This window comes from Planococcus citri, chromosome 4 (genome assembly GCF_950023065.1).
Source record: "Planococcus citri chromosome 4, ihPlaCitr1.1, whole genome shotgun sequence".
NCBI lineage: Eukaryota > Metazoa > Arthropoda > Insecta > Hemiptera > Pseudococcidae > Planococcus > Planococcus citri.
Window position 1 is genome coordinate 61,195,430 of NC_088680.1, and position 14,298 is coordinate 61,209,727.

Here is a 14,298-nt window from a genome sequence, read left to right on the forward strand (position 1 = left end):
ACAAAAAAAACAGGGTTTTTTTAAGCAATTGTTACAAAAAACAAACTTTTTGGACAAATTTGACAAAAAATGAGGTCTTTTTGGCGATTTAATGAAAAAAAAACAATGATTTACAGTGTTTTTGCCAAAAAATCTTCTTTTAGTAATCTTTGAAAATTCGGGCAAAAATGGAAATTTTTATTCAAAAATAAGGACTTTAAACAAACATTTTCTGACAATTTTGACAAAAAAACAGGGCGGCAAGTTTGATTTTAAAAAACATGTTTTATGGTGTTTTTATCAAATAAAAGAATTCTTTTTTTTAGCCAACTTCGGAAGTTTTGGCAAAAATTAAAATTTTTATTCAGCAATTTTGAAAATAAAAGGACAGGATTTTTTAGACAGTGCAAAGACAAGAATCAATACTTTTTAGGATGTTTTGGCAAAAAAATGGGGATTTTTCATCAATTTTGGTAAAAATTAGGACGATTTGGCAACAAATGAAACCTTTTCTGACATTTTCAGCACAGAAAGGATTTTCTGACAACTCTGGAGAAAAAACAGGAATTTTTTCGCGATTTTGACACAATTTGGAACATTTGAACGATTTCGGTGTTGTGCAACTTTTTCGTAGTTTTTAGAACTGTTTGACAATTCTGGCACATTCTTAAGATTTGGCAAAAATTAGATTTTCTTACACCTTGACCAAAAAAAAAAAAAATTAGATCATTTTTTGAGGAAATTTTAGCAAATCAAAAAAAACAGGACTTTTTAGAAAGTTGGAGCAAGTACCAATATTTTTTGGATGTTTTAACATAAATGTAAGAATTTCTCAGGAATTTTGGCAAAAATCAGACCTTTTGACAACTTTGGAAAGAATAGGGACTTCTTGACATTTTTGGCAAAAATGAGACTTTCACACAATTTTGACAAGAAGACAGGATCTTTTTCTTGGCAGTTTCCTAAAAAAGTTCTTTTTGGGCAATTTTGACAAAAATTAGAATATTTTGACCATTTTTGTAAAAAGGGCGACTGTTTTAAACTTCAGTTAGATAAAAAATGTGGATTTTTTTGACAATTTTGGGTAAAAATTGGCATAAATGAAACCTTATGACATTTTCAGCAAAAAAGGCACTTTCTGATCATTTTGACGAAAAACAGGAATTTTTTTGAGAATTTTGACACAAGTTGAAACGTTTAAACAATTTTGGTAAAGTGTGATTAATTTTCAGTTTTTTTTTTTTTTTTTTAATAACACTTTTTGACATTTTTGGTACTTTCTGACGGTTTTGGTAAAGATAAGTAACATTTTCTCACATCTTGACAAAAAAAAAGATCTTTTTGACAATTTTGGCAAAAAGTTGAATTATTTTTTGAGTTAATTTTGGCAAAAAACAGGACTTTTCAGACAGTTCGAGCAAGAACCAATATTTTCTGGATGTTTTAACAAATGCGAATGAATCGATTTTTTGAGTTCAATTACATATTTTACTCCAACTCCAAATCCGGACTTTTTAGCTTTAAATTCTGAAATTTTTGGGATCAAGTTCCTTCATATTCATCGGGTCTTCCACCATTCATCTCCTCGTCTCCCCCTTATTTCTGAATTTGTAATGGAAGACACCAACACCCGATGCTAAAATAAGACGATCAACCAATTTGGTAAATTGATGCCAGTCACGACGATTAAAATATTATTTATCAAGAAGTGCGGTAGCTCGTAACCGCGGTAGTTGGAAAAATAAATCATAAATTCGCGGTAATTATAAATAGAGTAGTAATTAGCATGCAGAATTATTCGCACATCAACCCGCGATATCAGAAGATAAAAGACGCCCTAATACACAATTCAGGTATGAGCTACTTGATGATACGAACGACTCAACGTATTAATCATGGCTATTGTTTTTGTTCAAGAGCAGGTATATAATACTATAAAATTAAAATAACTAAATTCTCGAAGAAATCGCGTAACGCTATTGAAAAAAAATGGCCAATTGGGTTTGGGTTCGAGACTCGAGTTCAGGTTATTTTAAAAAGCGAATGTGTACCTATATAACGTAAAGTAAGAAATTTATGATTTTAATATTAATCGAAGGACTGTACCTGGACCATGACCAGTTTTCTAAGCCGCCAAACCCTAATCAGACCGTCTACGATAATTATTACTTTTTTACTGAGAATTCGCACATACCGGAAAGTAAAAATCTTACTCGTTTGAATTTTCTATACTATTTTCACGTATCCGATTCATATAAATGTCATACACGTTGCATATTACGAGTTCTACTACCAGAATCAAACTAAAAAGAAGATAGAGAAAAAAACCACTTTATGACCAAGTTTCAACTTTTTCTTTTAGTCTTTTTTTTTTTCTTTTTAAAGCCTCAATGTGCCGATGTTTCGTAGAAATCGACTAATTAATTCGGTCGTAGTGTATGTGACACTCAGGTGATGGTCGAGTTATTAGTGCGGGTGTGTTTGAAATTGTACAACGTCGAAGATTCGATTTATTAAACGCGCAGGTCGATAGGTGTTTCTATAATTCGTTGGTATTTATCATATTCCATACGTCAGCTTAGTATACGTATGTCGTTTATGTAATATGATTTTTAAGTGGTAAATTCTTCTCAGCTACAATGGAAAGAGAGATGCGGTGGTGTATTGGTTGATGTTTTTCTTGGTACTTAATTTATGTAAAGCGTTTGACGTTCCTAAGTGGCTAACTGGCTATGAACTGAGATTGAAATGTTCTACGGAGCACGAGAATAGGTATACGCGAGCCTTATACGAATAATAATACTAAAAAGCCTCTAGTAATGGCGGAAATGATATTGGAATTTTTTGTTTGAACATGATTTCCTTATTATTTTTCTTCGTCGTTTAACCCGCTGTTTATTGGTTTGACATTAATGATGTTCAATTAGGCAGGATGTTCAACAAAAAAAATCTCAACGAGACAGCAGATAAATATTATTTAGTTTGGGTTGGTCTTTTTCTTTTAACAATGGTTTTTGGGATGCATCAAAGATGGATGGTGAGGTTTGAAAAGGCTGAAAGTATGGCGAAAGTGAACGGATTTGATCAGATTTGAACGTTTCGTGGATCCAATTTGACCTGTCCAGATCTATCCAGATCTAATCAGGTCAAAGTTTTGATTGGATTAGATATGTTTAGGTCTGATTAGATCCCCAAGAGATGGCCTGATTGAACCAGATCTGATTTGATCAAAACAAATCACACTTGATCAGGTCCGGATATTCTTCGGATTGGATCCAAATCTAATTAGATTTGACCAGATCAAAGTTTTGATCATTTGTTTAGACCAGATCAGATCTAATGAGAGAGATCTGATTGGCCCTTATTAGATCTGAAGGGATATGATCAGATGTGATTAGATTTGGTCATTTCCCAGATCAATTTATATTTGACCAAATCTACTCAAATTTGAGCTTTAATCGAATTATAGATATGTTCAGACCTGATTTGATCCAATCATTTTGAAGATTGCCAAGCTGAAGATAGTTTGAACAAGGTTCAAAAAAATGGCCAGGGATCATTTTACATCAAAATGAATCCTTGCAATGAGTTTTTTTTCTTTCTTTTTGAATAAAATTTTTAACTGACATTCAAACATCTCGATTGAAAATCGATCATGATCAAAAATCGATTTATTGTATCCAAAAATCGATTCTTTTGAGATTTTTCATCTCATTTTAATCGAACATGATCGAAATAAATAATCAATTTTAGCCTTAAACACGAACTTTCGACTAATCGATTTAGTGGCAATTTTCGATTTTATGATTTTGACATTTTTGAAAATGAAAAATCCATTTTGTCCTTTACAATAAACGTTTGAATCGAAAATCGATCATGATGGAAGATCGATTGATCGAATGTCACAAAATCGATCTCATTTCGATCGAACATGTTCGAAATAAAAAATCAATTTTCGTTTTGAAAGTGATCTTTCATGGTCGAAAAATTGATCATGATCAAAAATCGAATAATCGAACTCAAAAAATCGATTTATTCGCAATTTTAGATTTCATGATCTGAAATTTTTGAAACTGAAAAATCCATATTAATCTTTGAAATAAACTTGCGGATCAAAATTCGATCATGATAGAAATCGATTGACCGAATGCCAAAAATCGATCTCATTTTGATCGAACATGTTGAAAATAAAAAATCACTTTAAGCCTTAAACATGAATTTTCGGGTAAATAATTGATCATGATCGAAAATCGAGTAGATAATCGAACTCGAAAATCGATTTATTCGCAATTTTCGATTTCATGATCCGATATTTTTGAGGGAAAAAATCCATTTTATTCTTGAAAATGAACTTTTGGATCAAAAGTCGATCTTGATGGAAGATCGATTGATCGAATGCCAAAAATCGATCCCATTTTGATCGAACATGTTCGAAATGAAAAAATAGATTTCAGCCTTGAAAGTCAATCAATCAATAAAATTCAATTTATTGCTTCAGATCGAAAAATTGGCCATGATCGAAAATCGAATTATCTAACTCAAAAATCGATTTATTCGCAATTTTCGATTTCATGATCCGATATTTTTGAAAAGAAAAAACCCATTTTATTCTTGAAAATGAACTTTTGGATCAAAAGTCGATCTTGATGGAAGATCGATTGATCGAATGCCAAACATCGATCCCATTTTGATCGAACATGTTCGAAATGAAAAAATAGGTTTCAGCCTTGAAAGTCAATCAATCAATAAAATTCAATTTATTGCTTCAGATCGAAAAATTGGCCATGATCGAAAATCGAATAATCTAACTCACAAATCGATTTATTCGCAATTTTCGATTTCATGATCCGATATTTTTGAAAAGAAAAAACCCATTTTATTCTTGAAAATGAACTTTTGGATCAAAAGTCGATCTTGATGGAAGATCGATTGATCGAATGCCAAACATCGATCCCATTTTGATCAAAAATGTTCGAAATGAAAAAAAAAGTTTTAGCCTTGAATGTCAATCAATCAATCAAATTCAATTTATTGCTTCAGATCAAAAAATTGGCCATGATCGAAAATCGAATAATCAAATTCAAAAATCGATTTATTCTCAATTTTCGATTTCATGATCTGACATTTTTGAAAATGAAAAATCCATTTGATTTATTTGAAATAAACTTGCGGATCAAAAGTCGATCATGATAGAAAATCGATTGATCGAATACCAAAACTCGATCTCATTTTGATCGAACATGTTCGAAATAAAACAGCAATTTAAGCCTTTAAAGTGGACTTTTGGGGTCGAAAAATCGATCATGATCGAAAATCGAATAATCGAACTCAAAAATCGATTTATTCACAATTTTCGATTTCATGATCTAACATTTTAAGGTCCACTATTACAACAGCCGATTAAATTTGAACAGTCCGTCAACTTTAATCGACTGTTGTAATAGTGGAGCTTAATAATGAAAAATCCATTTTATCCTTTGAAATAATTTTTCAGATCAGAAGTCGATCATGATGAAAAATCGACTGATCGAATGCCAAAAATCGATTTTATTTTGATCGAACACGTTCGAAATAAAAAAGGAATTTCATCTTTGAAAGTGAACTTTTAGATAAAAAAGTTGATCATGATCGAAAATCGAATAATCGAACTCAAAAAATCGATTTATTCACAAATTTTGATTTTATATGATCTAGCTGGCATTTTTGAAAATGAAAAATCCATTTTATCCTTTAAAATAAACTTTCAGATCAGAAGTCGATCATTATGGAAAATCGATTGATCGAATATCAAAAATCGATCTCATTTTGATCAAACATGTTCGAAATAGAAAATCAATTTTCGCCTTGAAAAAGGACTTTTGGGGTTTGAAAATTGGTCATGATCGAAAATCGAGTAATCGAACTCAAAAATCGATTCATTGGTGATTTTTGATCTCATAACATGATCGAACGTATGCCAAGTGAAACATCAAATTTTAGCCTCGAATACAGACCTCACGATCAAAATTCGATCCCAGGTGATCGATCATGTCTGAAATGAAAAATCAATCTTAACCTCCAAAAACAGGCCTCTGGATCCAAAATCAAACAATTTATCCCAAAAAATCGACTCATTTGCGCTGTTTGATCTCATATGGTCGAGCTTAAAATCAAATTTAGCCTCACAAACATATCTCACGATTTAAAATCGATTGATCGAAACCCAAAAGCAGGAAATTCCCACCAAAACCAGTGAAAATTTTCAATTGATACCAAAACGTAAACTTAAACGTTTTGGTCTGGTTGATAGGGGGCAGCAGCGGAAGAGTACGTAGAGAAAAACCGTTCGATTCTTTGTATAGGACGGATTAAAACGCGCAAGAATAAATTATTAGAATATTAATGGTCACGTTGGCATGCCCAGAGGGAGTACAAACGTCAGTAACGAAAAGAAAGATACAAGCCGAGAGAGAGAAGGTTTTGTACAGCATTCCATCGAAACAGCAGTGTGCCTAATATTATGTGTACTGGCATCCAGCGGCAGCGCTTCAACCTGATTCGCTTCATCAGCTGTCAGATATCCTATGTATATTCGGTTTCGAACTTATTTTCCACGCACATATATGCACCAGAAATGTAGGTACACAAGAGGTCCAATATTTTTACATATTGAATACCACACACACGCACAGATGGGGAAATTTGTTCACCTATTCGGAAATCCGAGTTTATTTTTCCAAGTCCTGTCCATTTTATACTCATTTCTTGGAGATATACTCTTGTAGATCAATCACCGAACGATGACGCTGTTAGGAACCAATTTAAAAATTGCTTATGACGAAAAATTGCCATCACTCTGTAACGTGTATGGTACCTTTTCAATCACCCTATAATTATTGACTCGCAGTTGGCTACATCTTTATATAAAAATCACTTAGGCCTATCGGATACATACATATCCTACGAGAGCAGTTGTATCATAGATACCAATAATCATCGTTTATGGAAACTTGTCAAAGTAAATTCTCTTTGTTCATGTTAGTGACAACGAATCGAAATACCGAACAGCGCAGCAGTTGTAAGGAGAGGAGGTTATAACAAGCACCGAGATTTTTTTTCCTGCGATGCTGGTTTCTTTGCTCATGTCCATCTTTCCAAGGAACGCTGTTGGAATATAGATCAACAGCCGGTAGAATTTTTTACATCACAATACCGCAATTCTAAGCCGATTATTTTCCACCATCGCGTACATCGCGCGCTATAACGCCCTCGAAAAAAAAAATCATTACAGCCATCGTCCTTCACTTGGCGTTTGCTTTGCTTTATCGTGTGTATTGGATTTTCAAGTTCAACGAAATGACAAACGATCGAGTACAGAAATTAAATCTCAATATGAAACGACGTTTGAGTAGCCAGATGGGAATCTCGTATGTTGAGGGAACGTGCGTTTCATTACCTATATCGATGAGTTTGAATGAGTATAACGAAGCAGAAGCGAATAAAATTTGCAATGATAGCAGTTTTTATGTTCGTAGTACGTCTCCAAATTGTGGAAAAATTGAAAAAAAATTACAATGCTGCGGATTTGTGCCCATTTTATCCTTCTGCACACCCTCCCCCCTCCTACGTCTGACTCAATCGTGTCTTTTTCCTCTTCTAAAAGCTCAGTTGTCCGGATCTAAATTTTTTGTTCAATTATATGATCAACATTACTCTATGAATTTTTCAGCCCTATTGCTGAAAAATTACAACTTGACGCAAGATATCTGTTAAATACTTCACCTGTTGACTGTTTGGATATTTGGGGGGGGGGTTTAAATGGGGTATAAAATAATCTTCTCTGTCGAACGTTTCGTTTACCTTTGAAAAATAAAACAAACAGTATCTTATTAAACAATAATAATTTTACAAAATAAGTCAATATTACGTATTTTAACAACTCCTGAAAAGGGAACCTTCATAACCCACCAAATTTAGATTGTTTAAAATGTCCCATTTGATACTCGTATTTTCAGCTTAAGTTCTGAAACATGTTTTTCTCAATTTTTGATAATTTTTTAGCTCCTAAAATTCGATTCATCGACTGGTAGCCAATTAGCCATCCCATTTAATGGGTTTTTCTGGCTAGGTATTTTTATTTACTTCGATTTCCAGAGAACAATATTTTGAGCTATGGTTTCTTAATGTTTTTTTATGACTTTTTACGATCGTTCTTGAGAAGATCTTCCACGATCAAAATTGAGAATCGTGAATCGATCGATCAGAAATATCGATTGTTTGCAAAGTTTAAAAATATCAACAATCTTTAAAATCGTTTTTTGAAAAGATAAACAATTTTTGTCAATTTTTGCCAAACAAATAAAAAAATGAAACGAAACGGTAGATATTAAGAAAAAGGATCATTTTTAGCATTATCGATAAAACCAATCGATTTTTGGCGTTCAATTAGTCGATTTTTTCATCGTTAGGTTCGTTTTTGAGACTAAAATTGATTTTTTCATCGTGAAATTTGAAAATCTAAATTTCTTAGGAATCGATATTTGGGATTCGATTGATTGATTTTCGATCGTGATCAATGTTTGAATTTTTGATCTGGAAGTTCGAAATTGATTTTCAATTTCAGGCATATAGGTTGAAGAATCCTAAATGAATCGATTCCTTTGATTAGATCGATCGATTTTTAATTTTTTAGGGGTAGAATTAATTTTTTATTTTGATCATATGTGATCTAAAATCGCTTAAGGGAGTCGAGTTTTTGGGATTCCATCGATTAATTGTCGATCATGATCGTCGATCGATTTTCAATCGCGAGGTATCGCTTTCGCTTTAGAGGTTTAATTGGTTTTTCTTTTCTGATATGGGATTAAAAACCGCGAGTGAATCGATGTTTGGGATTCGCGTAATCGATTTTAGATCAAGATCGATTTTTGATTCGATAGTACTGATTTTGATGCTAGAATTTATTCTTTATTTTGAACATAATTCATCACGTGAAATTGAAAATCGCAAATAAATCGATTTTTGTGATTCGATTAATCGATTTTCATAGTCATGATCGATTTTTGACCCGGAAGTACTCATTTTGATGCTAAAATTAATTCTTCATTTTGAAAATAATTGATCACATGGAATTGAAAATCGCAAATGAATCGATTTTTTGGATTCGATCTATCGATTTTTAATTGTAATCGATTTTTGATCTCGAAGTACTAATTTTGATGCTGAAATTGATTCTTTATTTTGAACATAATTGATCACGTGAAATTAAAAATCGAAAATAAATCGATTTCTTGGATTTGATTAATCGATTTTTCTGATTCAATTAATCGATTTTTGATCCCGAATTTCCGAAGCACCAATTTTGATGCTAAAATTGATTTTTTATATCGAACAAATAATTGATCATGTGAAATTGAAAATCGCAAATGAATCGATTTTTTGGATTCGATCTATCGATTTTTAATTGTAATCGATTTTTGATCTCGAAGTACTAATTTTGATGCTGAAATTGATTCTTTATTTTGAACATAATTGATCACGTGATATTAAAAATCGAAAATAAATCGATTTCTTGGATTTGATTAATCAATTTTTCGGATTCAATTAATCGATTTTTGATCCCGAATTTCCGAAGCACCAATTTTGATGCTAAAATTGATTTTTTATATCGAACAAATAATTGATCATGTGAAATTGAAAATCGCAAATGAATCGATTTTTTGGATTCGATCTATCGATTTTCAATTGTAATCGATTTTTGATCTCGAAGTACTAATTTTGATGCTGAAATTGATTCTTTATTTTGAACATAATTGATCACGTGAAATTAAAAGTTGCGAATAAATCGATTTTTCGGATTCGATTAATCGATTTTTAGTCATGATCGATTTTTGATCTCGAATTTCCGAAGCACCAATTTTGATGCTAAAATTGATTCTTTATTTCGAACATGTAATTGATCACATGAAATTGAAAATCGCAAATGAATCGATTTTTTTGGATTCGATTAATCGATTTTTGATCCCAAAGCTTATTTTGAAATTTGAAATTGATTTTTCACACTTCACATGATACATTGTATGAGATCCAAAATCTCAAAAGAATCGATTTTTGGCATTCAACCAATCGATTTTCTAATCGATCGTGATCGATTTTTGATCCGAAATTCTAGTCAGTTGCGATGGTTGAAAAAAAAAGATTTCAGATCTTCTACTTGAACTCCAATTTCTGCCCTATAAGGTTCAAGCTTTTGTTCAAAATAAGATTAGTGTGAAAAAAAAAATTCCAAAAATTCTAAAATTTCATGATTAGGTACCTACGTGTATTTATACAGAATATCCCTGCAAACTTCCACAAGCTCCCAAAATCACCCCCCCTCCCATGCTCCAAAAAACCTCTATTTTGCTCTTGCTGAAAGCTTCAGATTGACTTGAAAGTGAACGAAGAAAAAATTTTTCAGAAGTTTTTCTCCAGTAATTTCTATGAAATCTCAAAAATTTACCAACAATCAAAGGACCAATTTCATTTTGAACTGAAATTTTCAAAAATTGGTGTATAGTAAGACAGTAAGGGGCATTGAACTTTGGAGTAGGTACAATAAAAACTCTTTCAAGACTTGCAGAACCATCAGCAATTTTTTTTAAGTTTGGATTTTCCTGAAATTCTTTTAAAAATCAGAAAATACAGGCTACTTGCATTATATAGTGATAAATAAAAAAATGAAAATTTTAATTGGTTTTGAGCTGGAATCATTTTTTGTTTTTTTTTTTTGTTGTCAATTTCACGAATCTTTTGTAAAATCCATCTTATAAGGATAGGTACCTAATACTGCTTTTGCCCCTGATGCAAAAGAATTGAATTACTTGCCAAATGTTTAGGTTATAAGTTGGTCTGATTCGAAACCCTTGCGAAAATGTTATAAAAATTTGTCACATTATCGTTGTCATAAAAGTACAATATGCATTTATAACCTAATAATAGAATATTCACCTACCCATCCATTCAATTCTAAACTCTGTTTACTTGAGAAATACATCGTATTCGTCGTATAGGTAAATGTTATTGTAAGCTTATGTTATTACGACGGTGACGATTCCGACACGAAAAACAGCCAACTGTTGGAAAATTCGACAAAGATTGATATCAATCAATGTAGGTAACCTTCAAACCTGCATGAACTACTCGTATAGCTCGTCTTTCTCTAAAGGTTGCGCCTATTGATGAATTTGGGTGCATTGTGTGACAATACTACCGATAATACTATCGATCGATACATTCGAATGAAATGTCCCATTGTGAATATTTCCGTTTTACCCTAATTCATGGTTTGGACGCGGTATCTCGTACACAAAATACATAGAAACCGGTTAAATGAGCATATATGAAAAGAAGGCTTAGGTATCTGGCGAAAAAATTCGCCCTTCAGAGGTTTACCTATAGATTGAAAGAATTTATTATAAATGTGTGTGTGTAAAAGGTATCTAGAGACAGAGATATACAACTAACTTGGAACCCACACGTGGGAGATTTTTATTGTTACGCGTTGATTTTGAGAAGGATTTGCCAGGAATGAGGTTTCTTCCTTTTTGTACTCTTACCATATAGTTTATTCGTCTCTATTTTCGGTATTTCTTTTTCGTAAACGTGTTCTGGGGTTTGGCTGATGCGGGGGTATGATGAAGGGAGATCTTGAAATATCCGAGTACATTTTAAAGAGAGTATAGAAACGATTAATAAAATAAACGTTTAACTAATTTTGTGTTTCTGGTTTCAGGTACATATCAATGTATTGGATAAAAACGACAGTCCGCCATCGTTTAGCGATATGCCTACGGAATTTTCGGTCTCGGAAGATGTACCAATTGGTCATGTCGTGACTACGGTCAAAGTAACCGATCCCGATACACCTACGCGTATTACGTTTTCATTAATTGCCGGCGATCGAGAAAAATTTCACTTGGATGCCGATACCGGAGTGCTCAGCTTGACGGATTTATTAGATCGAGAAACCAAATCCAAACATAAACTCATCGTACAGGCTAATGATGGAATTCAAAAAACTGAGGCAACGTTTACCATTACGGTAAGTTGAATTCTCTATATTGAAAAAAATCTTATATATACCTTATAGTACTATTCATCCACGGTGTGTACTCGTTGCTGGTTGGCATATACTCGTACACAAGACCTTAGAGAGAGAGTGTATCTCTATGTGAAAAGTACCTAAAGAAGAGCGAGAAGAGAGTAATAGAGAGGAAAAAAATACTAAACAGAGATGAGACTATGGAAAATATAAATCACTTATACGTGATCTCCGAGCCGTAACATCTGAACCAGTTTGTATGTATGTGAACGTTGTATGTGTACGTAGAGTACCTATATATACACTCGTATGTGCCACAGCAACCAAGAAGACCTTCCATAGTAATTTATTTTTGGGTAACAAAATATTTCACCAATAGCATTTTCTACAACCACACAGTCATTCTAACCCCCTCAGCACACGCCATCGTTGTAATTAATTTTTACGTACGACTTTTCGATTACTTACCTTACCTACGAGTATATTACCTTTTCACCCATCTTTCTGTCTGACCCTATTGTCGAACTGAAACAAGCCAGCTGTGCAACATCCATGTCGTACGACAATAGGTATTCTGCGAAGGTAAATCTGCACCCTTCACCATCTCCCTCGAAAATTATTCGTATTTGTATGTACGAGTACTTATGTGTGCTTGCTTCGTGAAACACGAGCTTATTAATAAATACATTTACGCGTTTAAAAATCAATATAAAAATGAAAAGGTCGCCGGGAGGGTTTTTTTTTTTGCTAATCTGAGCCAATTGTTATAGGACTGCTCGAGGGGGTTGTTTTATTACAGTACCATACCTGGATCTCTACCTATAGGGTGAGATGTTCCGAGCAGATGGAATGAGGGGTAGTTGTAACTATTTTTTTTCCGCAAAGGAATACCGCGCTTTTTCACCTGCAGTGTGTGTGGTGTCAATGAGCTGGGGTAAAGAGGATTAGGTATAGGTTTGGTGCAGATTTTTCGCATTTTAGAGATATTTTTGTAAGTATATTTCGAGAAGGGATATTGTTTGAATAATAGAAACGTGTAAATTCACGCCAAAGATAACTCTCGGATGCGGATTATGGAATTCGAATGATAATCAAAGGAGATTTATGGTCATTGATCGCGCACTCGTATTCTGCGATATTATCGGATAATATAATTTTGCGAAAATGAAATTATTCGCTTTGGTAGGATTTGAATGGCGTGTAAAATGGTTGATGTATGTGTTAATTTTGGGGGAGATTTATTGCGAAATTTTGTCGATCGTTTATCGTGATGTATTCGAGGATTTTTTGGTTGCTTAATTTCTACCTCATTGTATGGGGTTGTAAGAATTAAAAAAAAATATTTTGGCAGAAGTGCTGGAAAAGGGGAATGCAGAGATATACATTACCTTTGGTGGGGTGAGGAGGAGGGTATGAGGTTGACTTGCAAGGGGATTAGTTAGGTTCAGTACCTAATTAATTAGAAAATATCGAAAGTTGAACTTTGAAATGTTGAAGCCATAAATCGTATGTATTTAGCTGAATAATAAAGTGAAAAATCAAGTTGGCCAACATTTTTTGATTTGAAAATAATGTCATTTTATGAAAATCCTGAAGATGAATTCTAACATAGAATCAGTGTTGTCATCATAAAATTTTGTATTATACCAGAACTGTCTGATAAATGATCATCGGGTTCAAAATAATGCCAAAATAAAGGTTGTTAAATTTAACGAAAAATATCAGCTCCAAATTTATAATGCCATGCAAGTTGAATTTTTTGAATCGGAAACGAATTTTGTGTCTCTAAATTGTTCTTGTTCATAATTTCTTTTTTTTTTTTCAAATAAAATATTGTTTGAAATAATTTTTTTTTGCTTTTGATTTCCTTGATGGTACTTTTATGTAAATATTAATTGTAATCTTTTTCATGTTTTGTTTTTAAATTTTTTCTTAAAAAAGGAATGGTCTAGTTTTTTTTTACATTATCACGGATATATTGAAATATGCTGAACTCTGCCATAAAATTGAATAAAATTGAAACAAGAGGTAGAAAAAACTTATAAAATCGGACTTTGTGTGGAAATTCATGTTTTGAACGAAAAAATGTTGGTGATCTTTATATTTTAAGTAAAAACACCAAAAAAAATTTAATATTTTTCAAAAGATATGAAAAAAATATTTTCAAAAACTCATAGAAAACGTTCGTAAATTAGGCATTTACATTTTTGAAAAAAAAATATAATTTTCACGTTTTTTTTTTATCAGTTTTGCGTCAT

The 14,298-nt window shown here is 32.5% G+C and overlaps 1 protein-coding gene across 1 annotated transcript in view; it reads left to right on the plus strand.

Annotated features, from left to right (window-relative positions):
- The window catches only part of ft (cadherin-related tumor suppressor fat), a 245,041-nt gene that overhangs the window by 122,500 nt on the left and 108,243 nt on the right, over positions 1-14,298 (plus strand). The window contains exon 2 of the mRNA XM_065363479.1: positions 11,732-12,040. Coding sequence (XP_065219551.1) covers positions 11,732-12,040 — 309 coding nt within the window. The remainder of the gene's footprint in view (positions 1-11,731; positions 12,041-14,298) is intronic.